At 48.5% G+C, this 27,411-nt stretch overlaps 1 protein-coding gene across 1 annotated transcript in view; it reads right to left on the bottom strand.

Moving 5' to 3' along the window:
- CACNA1H (calcium voltage-gated channel subunit alpha1 H) overlaps positions 1 to 27,411 on the bottom strand; it is a 225,580-nt gene that overhangs the window by 63,359 nt on the left and 134,810 nt on the right. Inside the window, exons 7-9 of the mRNA XM_050713773.1 lie at positions 24,001 to 24,093; positions 21,339 to 22,125; positions 17,422 to 17,834 (exon numbers count right to left, since the gene is read on the bottom strand). Coding sequence (XP_050569730.1) covers positions 17,422 to 17,834; positions 21,339 to 22,125; positions 24,001 to 24,093 — 1,293 coding nt within the window. The remainder of the gene's footprint in view (positions 1 to 17,421; positions 17,835 to 21,338; positions 22,126 to 24,000; positions 24,094 to 27,411) is intronic.

The following is a 27,411-nucleotide window of genomic DNA, read 5'->3' as shown; positions in this document are numbered from 1 at the left end:
ACAGATGGCTGAAAAGATAAGACTTAAATGAAATAAATAAATAAATAGACCCCCCCCCCCCCCCCGCCCGCAACAAGGCCAGAAGTGTCTAGGTTTAGTTATTAAAGGAGAAGCCTCAGGTGGTGATGTGCGAGTCCCACCACGCATCAGGATATGCCTCTGGCAACTTCCCGACATGTCAGAAGCGGACCTATTACTTCTGCCCCTTCCTTCTTCCCTTAAGCAGCCGTTAAATATCCGCTGGCTTCTCTCCGGGAGCAGGCTGCCATCCCACCCCACGTCGGCTTCGTTCCTTTAAGAGCGCCTGGCGAAAATCCAGGGAAGTTGTACGGACTGAATCATCCCCATCCATATGCTGGTGGAGACCTTCAAAGAACCAGCAGGTCTGCGAGGCGTGACATCGCTTTGCATGCCCTGTGTTGACTCTCATCCAATATATTTGGCTTATCCCTCGCCATAAAAAAATTATAGTCGCACAAGGAATTATACGCACACAGTTCTTTGCCTGTTGCAAAGCTTTTTGGTCTTGACCACTATCTGTGCTGAAGGCAACAAAAAATGGCCCAAATTCATCAGCCTAATGCCCTAAATCAGCTTCGCTGGATAATCACAAAGCATACATTTTTAAAAAGATAATGCATCATGGATACTGATTAATTAATATTTAGGCATTCCAAACCATTAACTAGAAACAGTTTCCTTTTGGATATAAACTGAGTCACAGGATTTCAGGAACTAGAGAATTTAAGAAAAAAAAACGCACGACATTGTGGGACATGCTGTAAAAGGATAGACGTGAAAAACATGGAAATAAGCTACAACCCCCCAGCGACAAAAATGGACATACAGGCTCTGCCTCAAGGAGTCTGCATAAGAAATCAAGGTTGATTTTATTTGCAAAAATCTTGCAGCCAAACTAGAATTGTGCATTTTTGACTGTGCACAGAGACTGTGGTTATAGCGCGTTCATCAGGGAGGCTCTGCCCATGTCCATTAAAGGTGGTAGAAACATGAAGATTGAGAGAATAAAGAACCGCTTCCAAACAATTTGACTGTACTGCAAGAGGCACCTTTCGCAATGATTATATGATCTTTTCCCACATCCAAGCAACAGGCTTGCTCTCTGATAACAGAGAGATCAAAGGCCTTTGGGTTGTCATTAGCAGGCAAACTCAATAGAAGTTGTTTACTTCACCCAAGCTAATGGCACTGGAAATATTTAATCAAAAAATGGACACACTCTCCCTATTACTGCCAAGATGATTCAGAAGGGGCCACTTAAATCTATTTTGTCAAGCCATTACTCATCCCCTGCTAATAGACCTTTATGGAGAGTCCCTTTGAATAATGCACATTCATGATTTGTGGGCTGTGTACTGGTATTAGGAGACAAGGCGCATCAAGAAAACACGACAGAGGGCTGCTGATGGGAAGAACAGGACGGGGAGTATGTTTAGTCTACAGCTGACAAAGACCTTGTCTCTGTCATCTCTTAAGCCCAAGGAGAGGAAACTGAAGTGGACTGATGGGGAAATATGCTCAAGGAGAGGATGGTTCTCCAGAAAAGTTTGAGCAATCTGCTGTAATTGACCTCTGACAGCTGAGCGGAGAAAGGAAAGATGAAGAAGATCCGGAGAGCTTTTCTACAGAGGTTCAAGGATCTTCATATAGAAAAAGAAAGCAAAAACGTTGGGTGGACATCAGGAGAAAATGTGGTGGTGTGACTCCCACTACAGCAGGGATTGCCTACTTGAACCTCGATTCTTGGGGTCACAAAGAGAAGGTTCAATGTCTACATTGAGATGCCAAACGTTAGGATTCCCAAGCTCTTTTCCTAACTCTGGCTTTGAAACTCTCCAGTTCCCCACATGGTCCTCAGCACGTATCAGACACTAGGGCACAGGCAGTCAGTTCCTCATGGGCTTCCCTTGGGCTGTGCATTAATTTTCATTAGCTAAGGACTCTCACCTTGTGGGGTTGTCTTAAAAGATATAAAATGACTTATGACCCTCATATATTAAGAGTTGATCCTAACTTAGAGCAAGAGGATGGACTGGGTAGGGCGAGCTCTATCTGCTGTGATTTTTGTGATGTTTTGCAAAACGTCTCCTGAGTTGTTAGGATCCAGGCCACTGATTTTGTGGGTAGCTACATCTTACTGCTCTTTTTGTAAACTGACAAAGGTCTATCCTCAGGGACATCCTATAGGGGCAACAGAGTTAGGGGAACCTCCAGCCTTTTTGTTTTCCAAAACAGAACTGTGCTTGGTACAGACTCGGTTTTGATATAGTTTCTCTGCAGCTTCCAGAAACACTCATGAAGAGCTTAAGATTCAAAACCTTCATTGGCATGGAAATGATTATCTGCAAATCCACATCTGTAACACAGGCAGCAACTCCTCTCCTCTCTGCATCGAAGACAAATGCTGGGAGCCAGCAAAACAAATTCAGGGAAGATCCACCTTTCCTCCCTTCTAGCAAACCTAAAGCAACCCAAGCGATTGTTACAAGCTTATTTTTGTCCCTGAGAACACAATGCTGCAAACAGCCCAGGGTGTTCTAGCCTGCAGCCAAAGCAGGCAGATGGGAACTTTCGAGCCGCCACACTGTTCCTGCAAGTGAATTATTGATACATTCTTCTTAGCCATGAGCAGCACACTAAAGTGGCAATTAAAACCATCCGCGATGATCAAAAAGAAAAAGCAAAGATGGGAAGGTACAAAACCAGAGCCTGTATTTGCCAGCAGCCTGCAGCATGTGCTATTACAGCTAGCAAGGAAGGCTTTGGGTCCTGGTGTTTCTGATAAGTTTTCAATAACAGCCCGCATCAGGACCAGTGAGCAACACAACTCTGCCATTCCTGCTGGAGGCAAGGGAATGAGCTGCTCCCGGGAGCTTGCTGCCCCCTTTTAGCTTACGCTTGTGCGCAATACAGACCTTCAAACTCATAAATTTAAAAATAGCAATGGCAATCACCCTCACCCCTCTTGCTCCCTGACACAACAACCCTTTGTTTTACAAGGGCAAGAAAGGACACACGAGGTCAGAAAGGAACTACAAGATGGAGCTGCCTTTCAGCAGCATCCTTGGACGTGGGATGAAGAAAAGCTGGGAATTACTGAATATGAGCACAAGCCAGCTGGAGAGCTCAGCAACTCTTGTCCTTCTTCACATTCACCATTTCTAGATTATAGATAACTATAGGATTTTCACGTGCTAGAATTGCTCGACTTCAGTGGAACCACCACTGAGTTTAAAGTGTGTCCATGTTTTTACCTTGTTGACAAAAAAAACCCCACAAAACAATAACTGGAATTATATTAAACCACTACCAATTTTCAGAGATGACCAAAGAACAAAATTCACTGAAAATAACTGCTCAGGCTTTACAATGTGTAGCAATATTTCTATCTAATACTGGGAGAAGAACACTCAGGTCTGGAAAACAAGACTTTAAAAACAAGAAGGCGACTTTCCATTGAATTTTTCTCTTTCCTTTTACATGAAATATGTCTTACACGCTGTCATGCCCCAGATAAACAGTATGTTCTACATGATCTTAAAGATCTTTTCCAACCTGAATGATTCTATATTTCTATCTTGATGGGAAGAAAATGATGCGGAAAAAAAAAAAAGTCATTCTGATAGAATATAATGGAATAAAATCATTGCTATTATAGAGAAATAATTATATTAGCCCTAATAACAAAAGCACTAATTAAAATTATTGTAACTCACTAGTTTTACAAGGCTGCTGTGCCAAGCTGCAGATGTAGGGCTGCTGAACACCTGAGAGCAGAGGCTCTCTCCCCAGGCTGGTGGAGTGGATGCATTTGGTTTTGGAGGTCGTTAGTTCAGCCTTGATGCTTTGGGCAAAGGGAACTGTCACGCTAACGCTAATTACACTGCTAATAGCAGCAACAACAACAACACCTCTCCAATCACCAGCACTGATGTGAACGCCGAAGCGATGCAATTATGCACTGCTGTTGTTTCAAGTGGAGCTGCGAGGAAGAGAAAAGCAAAGGTGGAAGAGGCAGAAGACGCCTCCTGATTCACCATCTCGCAGCACTTGCTCTGTGGAAGATGCCTGGTCGGGGTGAAGGGCCAGGCAGCCCTTTCCTCTTCCTCCCTCCCCGTGATGCCAGGGCCATGCATGGCCCTCGAGCTCTGCGCAGACCAGGATCTGTGCTGCTTTGCCACTGTGCCCTCGAATTGATTCCCTTGTTGTGCACAGGAACAGAGTCAGAAGAAACCCTCCAGGCGGAGGAGATGAAGTGCAGCTCAATGACCTCCTGCTCCCGAGAGCACCGGGGGCAGCACCCGACCAACCTCACGGCTCTGCCAAGCTCCTGCCCACCGCCACGTTCACCTGGGGGAGATCTGTCAGAACGAGCGACAGCTCAGACGAAGCAAAACCAAAATGGATTTTGTTCGCAACCTGCCTGCGTGCCACATTCGAGTTTTCCTCCTGGCAGCGTTTGGCATCCTGCCGCGGCTCTGACGAGCAGGAGCGACGTTCCTCCCGCAGCGAGAGCCCCGAGGAGCGGGCGGATGAAGGGCTGCCCCAACACACTGCCATAGCTGGGGCCCACACTCATGCCGCTGCACCAGGGCTTGCACCCACTGCCTGCCATGGGAGCAGGGGCGAGCACCCCCTGCTGAAAAAACAACCCCAGGAAAAAGCCAAACTGATCCGTATCCTCCGAACAGCTACGTCAGCTGTCATATGAAGCAGGCAACGCGAGGCTTTATTTGCAGAGAGTGGGAGTGAGAGAGAATTTAGATGCAATCTCCAGCGTGGTGGCTTTAATAAACGAGCAAAGCTAAAACAGCCACGTGCAAGCGGAGAGCCCTTGAGAAAGCAACGGAGCTTGCAAACGTTTCGGCCCCAGTGGAAATCCTCCTCTGGCGCTTCCAAAGCAGACAGACCACGGCGAAAGCTGTCAAATTATTTTATTGCTTAGCCCCCCAAAGAGTCCAGGGGTGAGACACACAGCGGATCTCAAGCAATTATTTGCTAAACATCAGGACTTGCTCAAATGCTCTTGCTGGAGAAGGTGGCGAGTGTTTCCATGGCAATCAGCTATTGCCTTGGTGACCGTGGACCCGGACGGGTGCTGCTAAACCACCGCGACCTTTGGACATCTGAGCACAGCGAGGAGTTTCCCCCTTCGCTGTCTAATGATGTGTTTTTTTTTTTTTTTCACTTCTGAGTTCAGCCCTGTCTAAAAGCTGCCCGAGGTGGTTGTGCTAGGGACGGCGAAGGCGCTGTGCTCTCCTCGTGCCTGCCTCTCTGCTCCCCAGCCCCGAGCTGCCTTCTCCAGCAGCCGGGCAGACATCACGCCTGGGTGCAGTGCCGGCTGCTCCCGAGCTGGCCCTCTACCTACAAAGTTTCGGATTAAAGAAGCAGAGAGGCTCAGGACTTTGTTAGCCCAGGCATCAACAGTACACTAATCCATAATGCATTTAAACCTTTTAAGAGAGGTCAAACGGGGAGGCCACTGGGTTAACACGGGGAAGGAGTGGGCCTGCACATAAAAAGGCAGCTTTACGCAGAAACTGGTGCTCTCCTAGGCAAGAAGTTCACCTAGATTTTTGTGTAAGAGTAAAAAAAAAAAGATGCGTGTCTCCCTCCAAATGAACTTCAGGTAAACTTCATGCTATCAGAAAGCTTTAGCCTGGGCTGATACAGCAGAAAACTGTTGCATCTTTGCCTTTGAGAATTTCCACTGGTCTTCTTCCCAAGTTTATCAGCGAAACGCACACTCCTTCCTAGCGACCGGCAGCCCCAAACCCGACTGACCTGAACGATTACATTAGTTTCTTGTTGAATTTCTATAAACCCTGCACCTTGCAACTCCAAAGTGGTTTCTATGGTGATGCTAAAAAAACCCACAACACCACAGAGTGACACCTTCTGGGTGCTGAATTTGGCACAGCAAAAACTTGGGTGAGCAGCGAACGTGGAGTGAGAGAAGTGGATTAGAGCCCCAGGGCACGGCTGCTTACCCGGAGGCGCAGATAGGGGGGTAGGTTAGGCTCTGGCTGCCAGGCGTTAACCAAACCGACACGTGGCGCTCGGCATCACACAGAGTTTAATTAACTGCAGGCAATGGGGCATCAGTACGGGGGGAAGACAGCCTGCCCGGCCTCCTTACGGTGTGGACGTGATGGGGAGAGGCAGGGACGTGAGCATTTGCAAGGCAGAAGCAGTTCTCCTGCATTAAGAGGTTTCTGAGAAGCGCATCGAAGCCGCGTCTGGCTGCCTCGCAGAGCAGCTCCATCCCCTTCATCTGCAGAACTGGGCAGAGGAGTCCAAAGCCTGCAACTTCCTACACAGTCTATTTTAGAGCCTTAAAAACAAAAACAACGCACAACAGGAAGGATGTGATTACTAGAAATGTCTGAACTCTCCCACACCCCGGCCCCATCAATCTTGACAGCTCCATTTGCTCCGTTAGAGCTTTCCCATCCCACCCAGCTGGTCCTGCAGGAGCAGCGCGCTCCACTCTGCGGCGATGCCCGGCTCCCTCAGCACCCATGCGAGGTCCCAGTTTGGCTCTGCCCCCCTTTTCCCAGGCAGTCAGACACGCAGAGGCAAGCAGCATAGCTGAAACATCCCTTCTCATGCTCGCACAGCTGCCCTGAGCCACGCTGAGCCCAAACCTGAGCGCAGAGACCCTAGAGAGAAACAGCCACGAGCCCTACGGCTCTAACAAGACCTTCTATACCAAGCACACTATCCCAAGCATATTTTAATACGGCCAAAGTGCTGCTTAAAATGGCCAAAAGCCATTCTTTAAGCAGACCTCCGTTAGAATCAACCAAAGTTCAGACTTCAGCCCGCGGACACGCAGCAGTACAAAGCACGCAGCAGGCAGGGCACTGAGCAGCGTGGTGTGCCCTTGCTCCTCGGAAGAGAGGCAGAGCACCTCCAGCCACGGTAATTGGGACATCTGTTTTGAAATGAACACAGAATAGATGGCATGTAGCACTGTCTACCTCCTGGTGAGCGGTCACCCCTGGGATTTGAACATATGGCTGCACAGAGTCTGGCTAGTGCCAACCTGATTCTTAAACTATTAAACCATCCCCTCAGGCTCTGTATCCTGTGCTGTCTGTGTACATTGTACGAGGGAAAAGAATTTGATTTGGGGTTTCGAGAATTTCAAACAAGGACATACAATTAGAAAAGTATTTGCTTCAGATGATGATAAATAACCCGGGACTGGAGAAACTCAGAAAATGTCTGTTCTTTGCTCTGGTGTGATGACATGAAGCCCTCTGCACTGCTGTTTTACATGCTTTCCCAAGAGCCCAAGCTTGTTAACCTTCATTTTACTGCATGTTTTCAGAGGACTGACAGCTGCAACAATAAATATGGCATTCAGATTTCATGCTATAGTTAAAAAATCAAATATGTATGAACCCCTCTGCTATTACACACTGACTAGCAAGGGAGAAAAAGGAACAGGAGGAAATCTATAGCATTAAATCATTTCTGAAACACAAAAGGACTTCTGCAGGCTCAGGTGGGAAGCATCTGCTGCAGGGTCAGTATCTGTTGGTCTCGGTGTGCCCGTCCATCACTCATTCACAGGTTAAACAGCCTTAGGAACAGGGAGAGTGTGTGAATGAGAAGGGATGGAGCAGAGGCATAACTTGGCCATCCAGCTCCCTACACTAGAGCACGGGAGTGATTCCTGCTACTTTGGGGGGTACCTGTGTGTGCTGGTACTCTGGCAGCAGGAAGGAGGGGTAACATGAAATAACCTAAGTCCAGCCTGAAGCTTCGGAGATCCCAGTGACACCCTAAAGAGGGGACGGAGCTAGGGAAAGAAGAGAAGAGAACAAGAGGAGAAGGGAAAGCTCTTTTGGATATCTTTGCAAAGTGTCGTGCTGGTGAGCTGTCCCTGCTCCCACCTCTCGCTCTAGGGGCTTTCAGAGCATTTCAGCTGCATTTGCAGCTCCCATTAGTCCTCGGCATAAACTGGGATTTCTGGCATTTAATCCCCCCGCACTTCCACGCTCTGCAGCCCAGTCCCTTGTACCTTGGCACCAGTATCAGCTGGTAGCGGCCAGCATTCCGCCATACCACAATAGTAGTTCCGTTAGAAGACATTTAAGATGCTGATCTCTTATTCTGGCAGCTTCAAGAGACCTTAGCACAAGTGAGAAATACAGCCCCCATAGCACAGGCCATTCGCGAGAAGATAATTGCCCGGCAACCCACGCTGCTTTCAGACTCCGGCTGAAACGAGTTTACACAAATGACTTCAAGCTGCGTGCGCTCTCCGGCAGCAGTGACCAGAGACGAGCAATGGTAACAGGGCTGATGGCTCTGAAACCTTCACCAACAGAAGAGATAAAGTCTGATTCTCTCCGACAGCGAGCAGCATACCGCGGTTCGATTTATTTCTTATGGATTGGATGTGGGGCAGGTTGGAGCTCTGAGAACAAAGGGCATAAGGGGAACCGCAGGTGGGCACACTCCTCCTCCAGAAGAGCATTTGTCACTCAGCAAAAAAGCCCTCCCAACGGGGGGAGTCACACCATCTACTGTGGGGAACACCCAGCGGCGCTGTGAGTTATGTTTGAGCCGGATGGTTAAATGCGAAACGTGAGCACGACCCAAAAGCTCCATAGGTAGAGCTGCTAGGAGCAGCCAGCACACTCTTTCTTCCCAAACCACCTCAATCCAAACTAATTTTAAAGCGCAGACAAGCCCATGTATAGTCATGCCTAGAGCCAGAGAACTACATGATCCGTCTGTCTGCAGCAACCCCAATTCCCCTTGGAGTACATAAAATAAATAAAAGCCTTTTCTTTCTGCTGCTTGCTCCCAGAGCACTATGGTAAGAAGTTTTGGATACATCTGCGCATGGGACAGGAACAGGCCAGGGGGAGAGGATGTGTTCGTTTGTACGAGCATCAGGCAGCAGAGACAGCTCCTGAGAAACGAAATGCCTTCAGCGGGGTGGGGAAAGGAGCCACGGGGTCTTCCTGCCTCTGTCCCCCTCGGTGGCAGATCTGTGGCCGTAGCAAGCTCCTCCACCGGTGCTACACGGCCTGTGCACAGCGTTTTTCCCAAATTGGGAGTCAGGCTGTCTTTAAAGGCTGTAAACCAGACAGAGCAAACAAAAATAGAGCTCTGAAAGAATGCATGCAGGCATGCCAAATCTCCCTTGTTTTGGAGTAAGAGTCTCACTCCTTTCAGATGCAGCTTTCTCCCCCCACCTCTCCAATCCATTTATAAAAAAAGCATCCTGATCTTGTAACAAAAAAATCAGAAAGAGGTTTCAAGGAGACCTTTAAAGCTTCATTCATAATTCTGGATAATCTCACTGTCCCAGCTGGAGAACCCTGGTTAAAACCTGAGGAAAATTCATGACTCAAGTTGACAGCAGCACTAAACATACCTGTTTATTTCCTTGCAGTGATTCTTCTCTGGCAAAAGGAGCTAGATTTCTAACCCGGGCATCTCTAATCCTCTGCCCAGGCATCTTTAACCCTCTGCCTGGGAATCCTCAGCCCCGAGGACCCGGGCAGTGTACAGGGCCTCTCAGCAATACTACTGAACCGTCACCCAGAACTCACAGACTCCATTGTCAGCATTTCATATGCACTGCCAAATACTAACCCCGCTTTTCTCTTAGGTGTGCATGACTGTCTTCTCTACACCTTCCTAATATTTTCTCAGCTAAACCTATTTTCAAGTCTTTCTCTATTTTCCAGGTCTACACAGAAAGCAATCATCCACAAGGAGTGGTCGGCAAGGCACAAAGATATTAAATTAAACAGGACCACTTCTTTTGCCTCCTGACAGTTGGGTACCACCAATCGACATGCACTGCCCACCCTCCTCTCTGCATATCTCCTTGTGCTACACTCCTGTTGCATCTGCTTTGAATCCGGGCTCTAAACTCGGTTTTGCAGGGTCTACCTGCAACTTTCAGGCATGAATCCTGGTGCTGGGAGAGGCACAGTGCTCTGCTCCCCTTCCTGCTGTTATCGTGACTTGTAATAACATCCAGCAAGCCCTGCCCAGGAGCCCCACGTGGCCGGGGCGATGTACACAGAACAAAACGCAATCCTCGTCTTGTGGAACGAAAAAATCCAAGAAAACAAAAGATGGATGCAGGCAGAATGGGGAGTGTAAGGAAGCCTCGGCTGACGTGGGAGGTGGCGTTCCTGCAAACAGTCGCATCTTCCCCAGAGCTCCTGGGTCAACCCAAGCTGCTCCTCGCTTCCCGTTCCTCTCCGAGCCTGGTAAGCGGTGGCACGGCCGAAGCAGGTTTCCTGCCCCCAATAACTGGTTTGGCTCTCCTGCTCTCTCGCATTTTCTCCCCTGCGGCTGTCCCTGCAGCCCGGCTGCCTTTCTTGGAGGCAGCTGGAAGGATGGCAAGCTGCTGCATGCTGCACCAAGGCCAGGGGGCTGCTCAGGGGAGTCCGTGCTGGGGTCTGCGTGCTGCCTGCAGGCACCACTCTCTCTCCAGAGCCACTGATCACAGCTGCCACAAACCAGATGCTCGAGCTCATCCTCAAACCTGCATCTTGTCGCTCAGGCAGAGGACTACCAGGTACGCCTGCTTTGGAGCACGGAGCGCTCTCCCCAGGGCTCACTTACGCGATGAAAGCCAGCCTCCCTCCCACGAAACCCACCACCAGATGAAAAGCATTCGCTGACAGCCAGCGGGAGGGCACAGGCTGAATGCAGCGCCACGCTCTTTGTTTGTGAAAGCCACCTTCTTCACTCCGGGCTGTCTCTCGTTGCAGTTTCCCTTCGCAGAAAACGAACACCCCACCGTCCAGCTGTGTCAAACCTCCCTGCCTCGGAGCACATTACAGCCATTGTCAGCCTAACATTTGAAGCTGGCCGCCCAGGGCTGTGATTTACGCACATTTTTTGTGATGAAATGCAGCTGGCAAGTGCGCTCTGCTTTCATTCTTGGGGCTCCATTACACTTGGTTTATTTTACCTGCCAGCTGAAATGCAAACAATCTGTCCTCATTCTATATATAACCACCCGCTGCCATCAGGCGTGCTTATGAAGCATGAGGGTTTCATGGACTCGGCCTGGGAAGCCTCGGAGGGCACCGTGACCGCCTCAGCTGACTCGCTGCGTGACCCAGGTGGAAGAAACACAGCCCGTGGGCCCTGCCTCCTCGTGACAGCTTATGCTGGGAAGCACATTACTGTCACCTGCTTACGAAGTTTGTCATCCCGGCAGAGAGCGGATGGGATTTATACGGCCAATCCCTCCCCACACAGAGCAGCTAATGGCGTCAGTGAGGGGAAGGAACTGAGCCATTGGTGGTAGTAAAACGTGCCTACGGCTCTGCGGGGAATATCCTAATATTATTCCCTAGGCCAATGAGCACATCCATAAGAACCAGATCAGCCTGCAAGCTCCCCTCGGCATGACTGGCTCTGTTGTTCTCCCGACCCTCCCCTGGCTGCTCAGCATGTCAGCACTCCGGTGAGTTATTACACTCAGTTTCTGCATCGGAGAGGTGCTGTTCCTGTCTGGTAGGAGTCAGAGGAATGGAAGGATCTCTAGTATGCTTTCCCTTATATAGTAAGAAAAAATATACCAAGAACATACAATCCAACAGAGGAAAACAGAGCAGCAGAGGAGTCGGTTAAATTACAGAAAGGGGTAAGTAAAAGTCTCCGTGAACACCACTCATGGTAGGCTCCCCGTGGAGGGATGTGATTTACACCCTTTGCCATGAAGGCTGCCAAGGTCCAGCAGACGGTGATGTAGCCCTGAGCCAAGACACCTGGCTTTGGGCTGCTAACATTTGCCATCCGTCACGTTATGAAGTAGCACCTCACTTCTTGCCTCTAGTCCTCAATTCCCTCCAACATGGGAACGAAACGTCCCTTTGCCAGGTGTACGTGCTCGCCCAAGAGCCGCTGCTGGCTCTGATCAGAAGCCTTGCAGCCTGAAGCATGCACAGGGGACAAGAAAGCTGGTGGCAGTTTTGGGAATGTCCTGGCAGAGCGGTGGTTGGCAGAAAAGGGGCTCAGAGAGCACTGAGAAAGGTGGTCTGGAGAGCACTCAAAAGGTCGTGTGATCTTGGGGCACAAAAGATGGGAAACATCTCTCTTCCCCGTGGTCTCCAGACAAAGCCCTTTGCTTCCCACCCAGGAGGTGGGGACAGAATTCAGGTTATCACAAGGTGTTTGCTGGATAAGCCAAATTTCCATTGCTCTGCTCAGGAGACCCAACACATGTTCTCAACAGATGCAGCTTCCCTACCAAACCAACACTTGGGGAAAGCTGCCTTCCTTCCCCAAGCTTACTGCCAGGACCTTGGAGGGGGAACAGGGACACCCTGCGCTGAGCTGGAGGAACCTGCTTACTTCAAGCCCAGCCAGCGCATGAGCTCTTAAAATTGGATCAAAGTTTGAGTAGTGACCAAGCTTTACTAGTTGAAAGTCAGAATCACGGATCAGGATAATATTTTATTGACACACAACTCAAAAGGAATTTAAGCAATTTGCTTCAAACACTTCTGAGATTCACCTCTGCTTTCCGAGTAAGTGCTGAGCTTTCCAGGCCAAAACAATTTTTCAAGACAAAATCGACAAATGCTGAAATAGAGAGTCACTAGAGAAGCTGGTTGCTACCTTAAATCACACAGAATTACTTTTACTCCAGAATAATAAAATGTGCTACTCAAAACCAATACTTCTTGTACGCTGATAGGCCATGGACCACTGGGTGCCACTAAGGTCAGCTCCAACCTACTCCAAAGACAGCTGCTCTGAACGAAACATGCCATGGGTGAGAGATCTGAAAACCAATTAAAAGCTCTTTGAACAGCAATAGCTTGGAACAGATACTAATTTGTACTTCTCTTCTGAGAAGTGAATATAAAATAGCATTTCTAGTGCCATTTGATGTAAATTGAGCCTTTTATGTGGAATCATTACAAGTACCAGCAGCTACTTCTGCAAATTCCTTGGGGAAGCCAAGTGGGGGTCTCTCCTCACAATTTGAAAACATCAGAGGTCCCTGAGGACGAACTCAGAGCTCACCCTTCTGCAGGGATATCACCAGCATCTCTCTTGGACAAATGAACAGGAGTCTGTCCTTGTGGGACAATCGGGGAGCTGGGAATTGACCTCTCCTGGCAGGAATAAGCTTGTCTTACTCCTTCATGGCCTTGACAGAAGGATTCAAGTCCACCACCCTTTACCAGGGCTGAACTAGCCTGGCAGCAGAGGCTGACTGAAGAAGGAGCAATTATTCCTTCAGATCAGGCATTGAAGCACAGGGACTCTGGGACAAAAAGGTACCAGCTTTCAGTGGCAGAGAGGCACCTGGACACACAGCTCTGGGAACAGGACTTGCCTGTGACAGGCACCGCTCCAAAGGCATGGCAGAGGTCGGGCTTTTGGAGAGCACTGCTCCTGCGTGGTTGCTGCAGTACCATGGCACGTTCTCAGATACTCCAGAACTGTCAGCTGCAACGAACGCACAGTAAAATCATCCATTTCTTGAAATCGCCTGGAAGATTAATGCGAGGATTGCCTTATTCTTTGTGCTTGGCTTTCCTCATCTGTGGGAGTGCCTATTTGTGCCTTGGATAGACAAATACATAAAGCATAAGAGGAGGGGAAGAAAAAAAAGGAACTCCAAAGCAGCCAATTAACCTTTGAAATACAAGTTGTGCTGATGCTAACTAACAGCATCCTGTGGCCTCCTAATTACCAGCCATGTACAACCTGGCAGTTGGAGGCACTGCTGGCTGGTAAGCCGGCGGATGCGCTGTGCGGGAGGATCCGATCGCTGCTGATGACTGAAGCCCCAAAGAAACTCGCTTGCCATCATCAGCTGCCTCCTGCTGCATGGATCTCCAGCCACAAACTGTCTGTGCTGCCGTGAAATCCCCAGTCTGCCTCCAAGAAGAGCAGGCCTGCTCTGGTATCTCTTCTTCCTCCCCGTGACTCAGCTGCTGCTACCTCAGTTGTGCCTTTAGCCACAGGACAGGATCCCTGCCTAAAAGAGTATTATAAACGGGCTGCATGCATTAAATGGGGTGGTGCCAGCTGGGTTAGCCAAGAGCGGCCAGAGTAATTGTGTGAGCAGACTGCTGTGAGCTTCAAATTCCCCTAAAAATGCATAATCAAGCCTTGAAGGGATTTGGATATGGACAGGTCACTCTCAGACATCTGGAGGCAGCACCGTGGGCTGCTGCAGTGCAGTGAAAAGCCGAAGGATGCTGCCAAAGCACTGCCCAGCACAGGCACCACCTTGCCCTGCAGCTATGATGAGGGCCAGCAGATAAACGCTGAGAGCCATCGGGCTTTGCCTCCAGCCTGGCACCTTGCAAACTCGATTCCTCATCCAGAAGTTAGGGACAATAATGCTTGCTTGCCTCAAGAGGGCTCCGTGCGACTTCTCCGCAGAGTGCTGCCACGTCCCGGGATGAAAGGCGAGATAACGCACCAGGACTAGTGCCGCTCTCCTCCATGCCATATGTTGCTCAGCACCCTCCACTCCTCCCACGCACACAGGATTGATGCCTTGGCTTTCAACGGCACTCCGAAATAAAATTGTATACGGTGTGCCCGTCTACTTGCAAAGCCACCAATGTCTGTATGAAGTCTGAGAAGCCGGAAAAGAAAAGCAAGCAGCCGTTAATGACTTTTTTAAAGGGGATTGGGCATTTCCTTACAGATGGTGAGGTCTGGGGAGGGCTTCCCTGTGGGCTGTTGCAATGATTGCAGCCCAATTTAATAAAACCAGCTGACGGCTGTTCAGCAGAACAAGCAGCAAGAATCACGACCAGGGAACTTCCTTAAACTGTTCCATCCAGAGCAAATGTCTCCATGGTACGTGATTTTTTGCAGGGCTTCAAAGCCCATACTGCTGCTGTCTGCAGGCATCCCCAAAGGGAGCCCTGAACCCTGCTCTCTGGGTAACACCAAGCACCCTTGAGGAGAGAGGAAAGAGGATGAGAGCCAGGAGAACAACAGAGAGTAGCTATCCTTGTATGCAGTCTCCTAAAACCTTGGGGAATGGCAAAAGGAGACAACAGTAATGCCTGTGCCTGGTTAACAGCCTGGGGAAGGCTCACACCTTCTCGCCTTGTAATGCCTGGTCTGAGCAGAGGTGTGCTGTGACTGGGCAGAGTCTGTCACACGGTAACCAGAAAGCTGCGATCAAACTGTTTTTCCTGGCATGGAGCACGGCATAACCAAAAGGAGCCCGTCTCACCTCCCACCGTCCCAACACCATGCTGTGGGTTCGTGACAGCTTCGCCCAGGCATCTGCTCCTTATCTCCGCACAAGACCAGCCCCCCACCACGAGCCTTGCAGCCAATTCTCACACCAGGAGGGCTGTGGGTTCTGAAATTGCCACGCTTTGCTTGCAGAAGCCCCAGACTTTCATGCCAAACAGTTTGGGAGCCCAGAGCCTTTTTCTATTGCTTTCGGACGGTGTCTCAGGCTTGGGCGATGCCCTGGAGGTCATTCTGTTGATAGCAGAGTGCTTGCATGAGGTGTTTCGAAGCTGGGCTCTGACAGCTCCACAGCTCATTATACCAGAGACGCTTTGCAGTCAGGCACGTGGAGGAACTTTTATAAGTTTCACTTCAAAATTCCTCCCTTTTTATTGGGCCCAAGCTGGGCCATGCCTGTGAGCAAAGCTGGCGGGAGTCTGACGTTCCCTAGCCAAAAGCCTCAGGATCTGTATTGCCATTGGCTTTGAGATGGTTTAAAACAAATCTTTTACAAGGTAAAAGTCAATATAAACCTGCTAGCTAGAGTTTTCCTTTGTCAGCTGCAAGGCTGCAATTATCACAATTTACCTTTGTAAGAGTGATTGTGGACAGACTCTACGCGATCCCTGGGCTTTCTCACTGCAGCCTGCCTAAAGTTTTCCCCCAGCACCCGTCACGGCAATATCCAAGGACTGACAAAGCTGTATCCGCCTGACAAAAGAGTATCCATGCAGAAACACAGCCACTGTGAGGAATGAATGGTCTATTCAAAGGTGACTGACAAGGTGTATTTCCTGATTTTAAAACTTGTTGTGGAACAGCTAACCAGACAGAAAGCTGACAGCGACAGCTCTTTCTTTGTTGGGTTTGGACCCTTTCTGCTGTAAATGTGAACTAATTTCTTGTTGTACAGCCGAGGTTCACATGTTTTAGCTGAGTAATTGCTTTTCTGAAAGAAAATATGCCTCAGACAGCATAGAAGATGGCATATGGCAATACAAAACATCTAAGTGTAAGAAAATAGAGGAGTAACACTTTGGAGGATTGTTTGCCATACTCCTGAGAAGGACTGAATCCTGGGAAATGATGGAAAAGAAAATGCAGAGCATCTTGTCCTGTCCGCCCTTCCTCCTTCCTCCTGAGTAGACAGACTGTGGCACAGAGAAGGAAGATCTTTATAAATACTGTCTCTTTCTTTATTCTGCAGGGGAGATTTGGGGGAGCACTGGATGAACCTTTGGCCACAAAATCAGTATGAGGAACTCCTGGCCTTTCTAGGAAGCATTTTCCGAACCCAACACAGAGGCAGCATGAGCAACTCCAGAGCATATCTTCAGGAAACGGTTGAAAGTAACCAATTTTCCTGAGAAAAAAAGCATAGCTTTCCCCAGAGTGACCAACTGGAGATACCGGATGACTCACCCCTCTCTCCCATCCTACAGCCCCTTGACTCCCATCAGCCCACAAGGACAAGCTGTCCTCAGCTGCCAGCACTGCTTTCTGCCATCACCATGTTCAGGCTAATACTGGGAACTGCATGATTTCTCTTTCCTCCCTTCAAGCACTTAAAAGAAAGACCTACTTGCACCCTAGGAGATCAAATTAAACATTTTGGAGTCTCCAGGGAGAAACTCTTTTTTGTTGTGGCTTTTAGCATTGCCTGACAGTTGCAGTTTTTATTTAAAGGTCCAGGATCAAAGAAGAAACTTCTTTGTGGGTTATCTGCACAAGGAGGTGCAGCTCCTGGGGAGGTCAGTTTCATACCCACATACCACCATGCACCGCCACCATCAGACCAAAGGGTCTATTTCCCCTAGAACAAATCACACCTATATGAATAATTCACAGCAAATAATTTACACCGTCGGGCTCTGAGCTGCCAGGTCCTAACACACACATTTAAACTCTCCGCACCTCAGTGGTGCTGACAGCTGCCTTCCAGGCTTTTCACGCACAGAACAATGCTTCTGCTCAACACATGCCATCAGGATCAGGCCCTCGATCCCATTTGGTGCTTCCCACCTGTATGAAAACCTCTCGCTCCTCCTCTGGCATTGCATTGCTGGTGCCAGCCCGTGCCACCATGCAAACAGGGAGCACCCCAGGCACTGTGGGGAGCTAACACATGGTGAGCGCCTGACACCACAAACCCCCGAGGCTCGAGGCCATCCCTGCACTCACCTGCTCGTGGTACTCGATGCCCATGCTCAGCGTGTTGATGAGAATGGCGATCATAATCCCCCGGTTGAAGTACTTGCTTTCCACGATCCTCTTCAGCTTGCTGCCAAACGCCTTCCACAGGCGTGTGACCTTGTTCCTCTCCTTGGGCTTCTTCTTCTTCTTCCTCCTCCTGCTGCGCTGCTGCTGGAGCTGGTCCCTGTGGTCGCCGTGCCGCAGGTCCTGGGTGAACTCGTAGACGCCGTTGCTGTCGGAGTCGCAGCTGTCGGACTCGCTGAAGGCGAACTCGGGGTCCTCCAGGAGGCTGGCGCAGAAGGGGCAGTCCTGCAGCTCGCAGGTCAGCGTCCCCCCCGGCGGGCTGGGCAGCGGGCAGGCTGCGCTCAGCCCCGACAGCCGGCTGGACGTCCGCCGCAGACCTGCAAGGGGAGACGTGCACCATGAGGTCTGCACACCCATGACCTCCCCTCGACAGGGCGGACAACCCTCTGTGTCCCTGCAACGCACACCTGCGGCCTCCCCTCGACATGGCGGACTGCCCTCTGTGTCCCCACACAGGTGGCACTGGGCTCCTGACACATCCTGAGTTACACCTAATACAGCCTTCTAGCACTCTACCTAACCAAGCAATTCTCACTTTGCCTCATTTTTCCCTTCCGTTCCACTCTGCCCAAGCCCTGCCAGCCACCCTCTAGCCCCCTCCATGGTCATGGGGCTGAGAGACCTCTCTCCGCGCAGCGTGGGGGCCATTTTGTGCTCTGCCGCTCAGGGAGGACTGACTGGCACATCTCTCACTTCCAATTATTTTTGATTATATCTGACCAGGCTAACATTATTAGTGGTGATCTGAGCACTATCAAGCTGTTACATCGATTTAGGTAGAGCTTCCATTTAGATAGTAATGAGGAGAGAGAAGAAGAAATGGACCAAAGGTGGCTACAGACCACGGATCACAGCTCGGAAAGTCACGTAGTCCCTTTAGTCTCCTTCATCCCTCCTTCAGCCTTTAATAAAGCTCAGGTGTATTCTTTGCTTTAGGCACATGATTGAGTGTGCAAGGTGTTTTAAAATCAAACAAACACATTACCACATGGTTTGTGGTGTGAGGAGAAATGCTGGCTGCCATCACAGAGCCAGGGCACACAGACGACGTGGCCAAGCGTAATGAGGATGAGTCAGGTGGAAACGGAACTAGATTTTGTTTCCTCATATTCAGGAACCAAATTCCTGATTTCTTCATATTTAGGAACCAGATATTACTGGCAGAAAAAAAAAAGGAAAAAAAAAAAACAACAGGAATGCAATAAATACCACTTGTACATGATCATTCCAACAAAACGCCATTGAACCATCAATGAATATTTTCCTTGATGGAAAATAAGGTGTAGGTGACACTCTTCCCCTGGGACCTGCCCCTGCCTGGAGGTTGGTTGGAGATACAGATACATTTTGGGGAGACCAGGCACAAACGCAGTGGATGCTCCTGGCTCTGGGCCCAGGAGCTTGGAGCTCACCCAGCAGTAACACTGCTGATTTCAGCCACTCCTGACTGACACTCGAGGACATCTTTAAAGAGAAGGCAGCAGCAAACAAATAAAGCACCTTGTTAGATTGAAAGCTGGGTTCTGACAGGAGACAAAATACATTTTACTTGCCTGAATGTCACTCAGATACCACTGGCTTTCAAAACAGTCTCACAGGAGAGAACTGTCCTCCTTCTGGTCTTTACGTCAAAGACACCAGGAAAAATATTTGCCCCCTTACTCAACCTGCAAGCAGCAGTGGTCAGCACTGCACATCAGCATTGTGTTTCTGATTAGGACCGGTCTGATGAGGAAACACCGGAGCATGGACCCAGTAGTGCAGATGGCAGAGGCAGTGGGCTTGCCAGATGTCCTGAATGCTATCAAAGTGTTAAAAATTATATGAAAAACACTGGCGCCGCAGATGTCTTCAAAATACCAGAGTCTCCTTGGCTGCCTGCTAAAATAACCTCACAGCATTGCAGGGCACGAGAACGTGGAGGAACAGGCTGTACTTTGTGCTGTTCAATTCCACAACAAAAGAAGGGAAGAGAATACTCTCTCCCACAATTGCATCTTTCCCAGCGGACACCAACCTTGCTTCCAGCTGGGCCTGAGAGTGCCCTGGCTGCTAATGCCTGCTTAATGCTCTCAATTATCACTTGTGTGCTCCCCTTGCACAAATCTTGCAGTGAACAGACTCTGCTTGTTGACTGGTAAGAGTGGAGAGAGAATTAAGCGAAACAGCCCTTTGTTTGCCCAAAGGGGCACAGGAGGGCTGGGGGGAGCTTGTGAGCCCACCTCACCTTCCCTGTCTGTCACAGGGTGGAAGGGAAGGGCTGGACATGGACACATTATGAGACAGGATCTCCAGATGGACTTGGCCAACTTGCTTCCTGTCCTAGCCTCTGTGCTCCTCAGGGTGCCACATAAAGCTGCTGCACATAAAGCAAAGAGCTGCTGTGCCCACCCACTTCCTCTAGATAAAACCACATTGCTGAGAGAGACAAAAACAATTTCAGGAGATTTGTTTAAAACATTTTGTTATCCTCTGGGCTGAAATGCCTCTGTGAAAAGAGGATACTATAATTGCATTATTAACAGCAACTCCATCTAACCTCAAGCTTCTGAAGAACCACCAGAGGCCACGCGAAAATCTCCAAAGTCACTGGAGTGGCCCTGGGGTGTTGCAGGTGTGATTGAGATCTGGGGCTTCCTTTGCTGGGATGAGTCCCAACAGCAGATCCCCCTGTGAGCACGGAGAACCAAACCTCTGACTTGAGCACTGCCTTCCAAGCAACAGCTCTTCTGCTCGTCCTCGGTTTCCCAGTTCCAGACTTCTGTGGAGCCTGGGCTTCTATCTCAAGGTAAATACACAGTCTCATAATAACCTTCATTAACTTGCATAGTTAAAGACGTACCAGTGATTCATATAAAGCCCTTGCTTAACAACGGAAGAACACTGCAACTAACCTTGCCCCTCCTGCCCTCCTGCTAAGCTTCCAAAAGTACAGAAATGTCTCTGCCAAAGGCAATTTCTCTATAAACAATCCACTTAACCCTTTTGTATGGTCACTTTAAAAAAAATATTAACAAAGACAAGCCACCCAACCTCTTTGGCAAGCAACCTTTACTGTGACCTCCCTCAAGCTAGGCTTGGTATTTTTTCAGCACATGCATCACTAGGATAAATATTTGTGTCCATGCACACACAGATAAACAGTTTTGGAAAACACAGGCATTGATAAAAACAGATGATGAGTTTGGCTTAAAGAGATTAAAAAAAAAAAAGAAGCTTGATCTTTTTGACTTTTTACTGTTTGAGGGCTTAAAACTATTTTTTAGGTGTTAGCTCCAGCCATGAGGACTGGAAAAAATTTGCAAAATAGAAACCTAAGTGTTGCATGTAATCACTACACCAGCAGTGGATGATTTATATGAGAACGGAGATAAAACTGGACTAACTAGCAATGCTGATGTGGCTGCAGTCTGTACAGATAAGGATGGGACAGAGATACAAGAGTCCCTCACATGTTTTTCATTCACTCAGACTGAAGTGAGCTCCAAATCTGCAGTAACACTCAGTTCTACATTTCTTCTGCGCATGGTGAAAGAGGAGAGGGGAAGCCTCTAATGGGAAAGGGGCCTTCAGCAGTGGCCTAAAGTCACTCATCCTGCATTTTGCTTTCGCCAATGACTGCAAATACAAGGCTAGAAGGAGCAAAGCTCTCAGTCCCTCAACTTGTCCTACTTCTGGCTTCTGTACTTAGCTCAAACAGCATTCACAAAACAGCTGCCATCGACAGCACCCTCCTTGGCTATCATTAACCCCTTAACTCTTGAGCTATTTGCCCTTTGCCCAGTTCTCCCAAGCAAAAATACCTGCTCATTTGTCCTTACCATGCTCTCCTACCAGTTGCTGCAGCTTCCCATAAGAATCTGTGCCAAAATTTACAGGGCTGTTAACCACCGCCACAGGTGAGTTGCCATTCTTCTTTCCTTTGGGAACTGGCACTGAACTGCCTTTGCTCGTTGGAGAAGGCAGGATGGTAGGGTAGTTGCTGCCATGGCTGGAGAGTCCAGCAGTCAGTTTAATGCTTGCAGGGGCATTGGAAGACTTACAGTTCACCTGTGGTCCTTCAACGTGACAGTCTGCGTGGTAAATGCTGTGCACAGACTCTGAATCTGGAGGAGGTGCAGGGCTCTGCAAGTTGGGTGATGAGGAAGGAAGCATCAGTTTGCCTCCAGGCTTCATGACCTTGAGTTCCAAGTCACAAATCTCAGGGTTGGAGCGCGGCCCCCGAGGGCTCCCGTTGCTGATGTGGTAGTGGTGGTGATGGTGGTGGTGATGGTGGTGGATGAGGTGGTGGATGGAGGTGATGCGCTTTTTGCCTCGGCAGTTCTGCCCATTCGTGGTGCTGTTTGGGTTCACTTTTTTCCTGCGCTTGCTCTGCCAGTTATTGTACAGGCGTATTGTCCGCCGTTTCACCTTCCTGAAGATGTGGCAGATGTACTTGAGCAGCTCCTCGTAGCAGCTACCTGGCTCCGAGAAGCTGGCGATTGTGCTGTCATTGGAGAGATAACGGGCCCGCTGCTCCTGCATCAGCTGGTTCTCCCGCTGCTTTGTTTCAGAAAACTGTGTTGCTATCACAACCAGGCACAAGTTAATCATGAAGAAGGAACCAACCTGGAGAAAACAAAACAAAAGAAGTTAGCAGGGACTCTACAGAGCAACACACGCACTTCACCGCCACATGCTGTCCGGACTTGAAGCATTGTTCTTAGAAATCCCGAGATTTCCAAACATGCCAAATCTCAGGGTCTGCTCACCAAATGTTATGTCGACATGAGCCTGAGCTGCTAAATTTGCTCCTTAACCATGTTAAATTGTTCTGGCAATGGCAAAGAAAGCTGTTAACAATAGCCTTCACCACTTTCCTCCCCTCAGTGGTGATGACATTTGCCACTAACGCAGGGTGCATGAAACACAACGTGATCAGTCACCACAGCAAAACAGATTACTAGGAAACACCCGGCCAACCCACAAGGAAAGATGGCCTGCAGTCCTGCTTGTGCTGTACTGAAACTGCCTCCTCCTCCAGCACTTCACACCCTGGCACAGGCACCCTCATTTTGAGGAGGACAGTCAGCATCCCTGCATTGGTACCTTTGTACTCTTGTACCTTTCCGGCACAGGGAAGTACATCTCCAGGAGATTCAGTGCTCCTGCAGAGGCCTGATTTACTGCCTGGTTGAGCTGACGTGCTCTTGGGTGATATCAGGTTTTCAAAATGAAGTCCCAAGGACAAGAATGGAAGTGACCTAAGACTACATCCTTCCCTCAGCTGCTGAGTCCACAAACTGGCTTTTCATCATTGGAGTTCATAAATCAGCCAAAGGAAAATGTCAGATATTCCCATCAGAGGATCTCTGCCCTTAGGCGTGAAAGGGACTGACGTCAAGAAAGTGCCACTGCCTACATGGCCAAACCTCTGTGCTGGGCTCAGTAGGAGACGTATGGATTTAATCTGGGCCATTGTCTGGAGAATCCTCAGGGGAAGCTGGTGGGAGATGGTTTGCAGTGTTATTCTCCAATCTGTAATATCAGCCTGGAGAGGGCTTGAGAAGCAGTAAGGGTGCCATTCCCAGCTCCAAGTGACTTGGGGATTAGTCACCTGCCTTTTCTGCAGGGATCTGCATGCAGACAAGAGCTCAAAGGAGTGGAATGTAAATCTCCACCATGCATGACAAGTTGCTAAAGGCACAGAAATCACTGATTTCAGAATGCTATCCATTACTGGGAAACTCTCACACTGCCCCGATCCACACAGTGGTGGGAGCTGTGATGGTTCGACTTTCCAAGGCCTTCAAAACCACAGAGATGGACAGAACTATATATAAAGAATACCCGGCCACAACAGCACTTTGAAGTGCCTCTGTCCCATTTCCTACCTGACATCTACACAGAACTTTGCTCTCCTTCTGACTTAAGCATTTCTTTTCCACAGATGTAGACCCCTGGGGAAGGTTGTGCCCTTTTTTAAAAAAACAAGAACCCTGCTAACCTGGGATGACAGCTTCTGAGGGAAACCTCCAGCGAGTAATACTTTGTTTCTAGGAACAACAGCACTGTTAAGACCTCAGAAAGGTGTACTGCTATTATTACCATTATTTAAAGGGCTCACGGGAAATTCAGCAACTGTTTGAGTGCCCTTCATTGAAATAAACTGTATCTCTGCTTTTTGTTCTGATCAGCAGTTGCTTGGCAAGGCACGATAGTTAGGACACACCAAGGTGACAAGACCAAGACTGGGGGACTAAGAGGGAGGGAAGACCATATGGCTTGACAAGCTGAGACTATGCATCACGTGTGACACTAAAAAGTGCAGAGCCTGTTGTAGCCAATAACCTGTCCCTACAGCACTAATCACAACCTGCATGATTACCCTTTATGGTGGGAGGAAGGTCTCATTCTGAATCCCAGTTGGCTCTGTGAAAAGCCCAGGAAACAACTTTACCCCACAAGGACAAGGAATGGGAGCATTTCACAGTTCATACTTACTATTATAAGTAATATAAAATATATAAAATTGTAAAAAGAATGTGCATCCATCACATAATACATGATGTCAACCCATCCTTCCAGGGTTATAACCTACAGAAAGACAGAGAAAGAAAGCGTGAGAACAAGAGTCAACCAAAAAGTTAGTCAACATCAGTCTTCTGGTACTCATCACTGCACAGCATCTCTCAGCATCCATCCAGACCCGCTGCGCTTCTTTTCCTAGTTGGCTTAGGATAGCAGCACTGTGTGACCAAAGGACTGGCCTGAGGCTTCCATAGAAATCTGGCACAATTAAAATGATAAAACAATACAATAAAACATTCGAAACACTGGTTTTGAGCCAATGCAAAGAACTTCTAAGGAAGGGTTATAAACAAAGCAGAGGCCTTCCTGCGCAGAGGTCTGGGCTTTTACCTTAGGCTCCTGGTTTTGTAATGCTACCTGCAAAATTCCTAAGTTTTTAATCCAATTTTGTCTCTGTAAAAACTGATTTCTTTGTGATACTTACTCACTCACCATTGCAACTACATTACCAACATCATAGCAGGAAAACATCTGAATGGAAGACAGTTACTTTAATTAAATGGAGATCTGATTTCATACTTTTTTTCTCGGTCTTCCTTCTACTAAAAAAGAAGCTGAGGATTTAATTAACACCACACAGGCTGTGTGCAGAGCAAAGCAAATGATGCTATGTAATTTACACTTTTTATTTAGATAAAACATACCAAACGTCTAGTGCCATCTTGCTACTAGTGCTAGAGCTGAAACTCCAGCACAACTTCCAACAAAATCAAAGCTCCTTTCTGAACGTACTTGCACTGATGCATCCTGTTTGCTAGCCTGATGCCAGCCTTAGTGGTCCTAGCACAAAACCCAGGATTGCCTGCTGCCTTCAATTTCTGTGGCATCATTCCCAAGTTTAACCATGCGTGCAGTGATGGAACTGAGTTACTGAGCCTGCCTGAGACTGTCAGAGCTCATGAGTGCTGGAAGAGAGACACTCCTTACTCCTAATTCCTCTCACCCTAAAGTCAATTGTGGCAATAACTTACCAGCAAGTTTTCAAACCCATTTCCCACGTTGAAGCACACTTAACACCCACCACTCAACAGGGTGAGAGGGAGCCATCACCAGTGCTCGCACCACCTCTGCAGCAAGCCAGCACATACAGGCCCACACTAAAACCAATAAATGTGATTTGCCACGGAGCAGGTAAAAATTGTCTCTGCAGCTGTTATAATCTGTCTGCATCACTAAAGACTTTGAGCAATCAGGTCTGATGACGTGCTGACTGCATTTACACAAACTGCACCCACCTCTCCTGGTCCTCATTACGTGCATTAGATATCTTTTCATATCACATCCTCGCTGCTGGTTAGGGATGTACAGGTGTCAGAGAGCAATGCTGTGCTTCCAGTGGCGTGGATTGAACAAAAATGAAGAGAATGCTTTTGGTCAATGTGACCCCCAGAGATCGATCTCTGGTGGAAAGCATTCAGCAACAGACACGTTCTGTGCTGTTATTCCCCCTCAAGTCTGAGAATGGGTTAAGCTGTCTGGGCAGACACTGGCAGCAATCAGTCTGTTCAGTGGTGTGAAATGGACAGGCAATCAAACTCAAACTGCCCTTTTCTGCCTTTCGTTTAACACGGCTGAAACATTTATAGAGAGCGCAGTTCTTCTCAGCCCCTTCCCTTGCTTGCATGAGCAGCCGATCCTCCCTCCGTGCGGTGCTTTGCAGGTTCACCAGGAAAACGGAGGGATCATACAGGGGGGCACAAGGCTAAACCAAATCACTGCCTAAGAAACTGTCTCCTTTGGGCTGTTCAAAGTCCCCTCCTTCCATCCCCCTTCCCGTCCATTTAGACGGGTGTCTCAGAGTCAGGCCACCCCAGCTGCCACGGCATCCGTTTACACTCAGGGACGAAAAATGAGCCCAGGGACACCGAGCATACCAGCTACACCTCCTCGCCAAATAAATGTATGAAACCGATTAAACACAGAGCCCTCTCTACAAAAGGAGTTACCTGATGTCTGCTGTTGGGCTTCTGCAGGCACTGCCAGCCCCCCACCTGGGAAGCAGCTGCTGAGACAAGAGCGAGGGCCAACCAAACATTTAGAGAGGTATTTTTCTTGCATGCTAGACAGCATTTTCAGCAAGAATTAATCAACACACCACATTTCTCCTGTGGAGGGCTGAAAATGCTCATCCGGCTCACAGAATATTTAAGATGTAATTAGAATTTGCATTATTTACTACTCACTTGTAAAGCAAAGGGACACAGGAGGAATAAACGGACCGCTGGGCTTTTGTTCTCCTGTTTGACATCTTTTTGGGTTCATTCTTGGACTCATCACCCAGTATAAATGCAGCACTACCTAGGGGAGGATTCCTGAGCTGCCAAGGATTAGAGAGTACCAGCAATCCCGTAAGAGAGTGTGCTCACAGACATCTGTCTTCTTTTTTTAATCAAATAGCTCTGGAGAAATGCAGGACAACACACATGCATGGCCACCTGTCTGGACTGAAACAGTCTCTATGACTTTTATAGCCTGATTCTTGCCATGCTGAGGACTTCTTTCAGGCTGTCCTTTAAAGTGCTCCAAATGACTTTACATGTGCATTTTTATCTACTCCAAGATCCCATTGCATATCCCCAGGAAGGCCTTGGTGTAAATGGGAACCAGACCATTTGAATTTGCCAACAGCTGGTCTATCCACCATGAGCTAAATTCTTTAACTATTTTTGGAACCAAGTCAGAGGCATCTGCACTGGTGCAAGGTTCCCTGCTGCAGTACAGCATCTGATCCTACACATTTATTCTCAGAGCAGAGGAACTCAAAGGGAAAGCTAACAACTCCTTCTGTTCTCCCATGATCACTGATACATTTTTTCAGTACTACATGGACTACTGTTCCTCCCTTGAGGCATCCTGGATGCAATATCACCTACTTCGCTAAGCAGAAATGACTTCTTCCACTCTGCAGTTTCCAATCTGATTAATCCACTTGACTGCAGCGCCAGCATTTGGCCCTCCAAGCTCTTTACAGATGTCTTCCAAGGACCTGGAGCACCTTTCTTGTGCTTTCCAATCTCGGCAATCCATTCTCAGTAATTAAATTCTGTTCAAACCATCATTGTTCACAGACAGACACATTAAACAGCCCCTCCAAATGTACCAGTTCAAAGCTTCCAACAAACGCAACATACAATTATTTATCAACAGAGATAAGATGGCAAGAAACACATTTTCTAATTCTGCCCTGATAAAAAAGATGCTCAAGATATGTGGCCCACTAAAATCATCAGCTGCAGGGAAGTAGCTGAAAGATTCAATTAAGATGATTGGCTAGCATGCCCTGGAGGGTGCTGCCAACTGCATCACATGCTGCAGACCCAGAGG

This window comes from Cygnus atratus, chromosome 15 (assembly GCF_013377495.2).
Source record: "Cygnus atratus isolate AKBS03 ecotype Queensland, Australia chromosome 15, CAtr_DNAZoo_HiC_assembly, whole genome shotgun sequence".
In the NCBI taxonomy this organism is placed as follows: Eukaryota; Metazoa; Chordata; class Aves; order Anseriformes; family Anatidae; genus Cygnus; species Cygnus atratus.
This window is presented reverse-complemented; position numbering and strand designations above follow the sequence as displayed.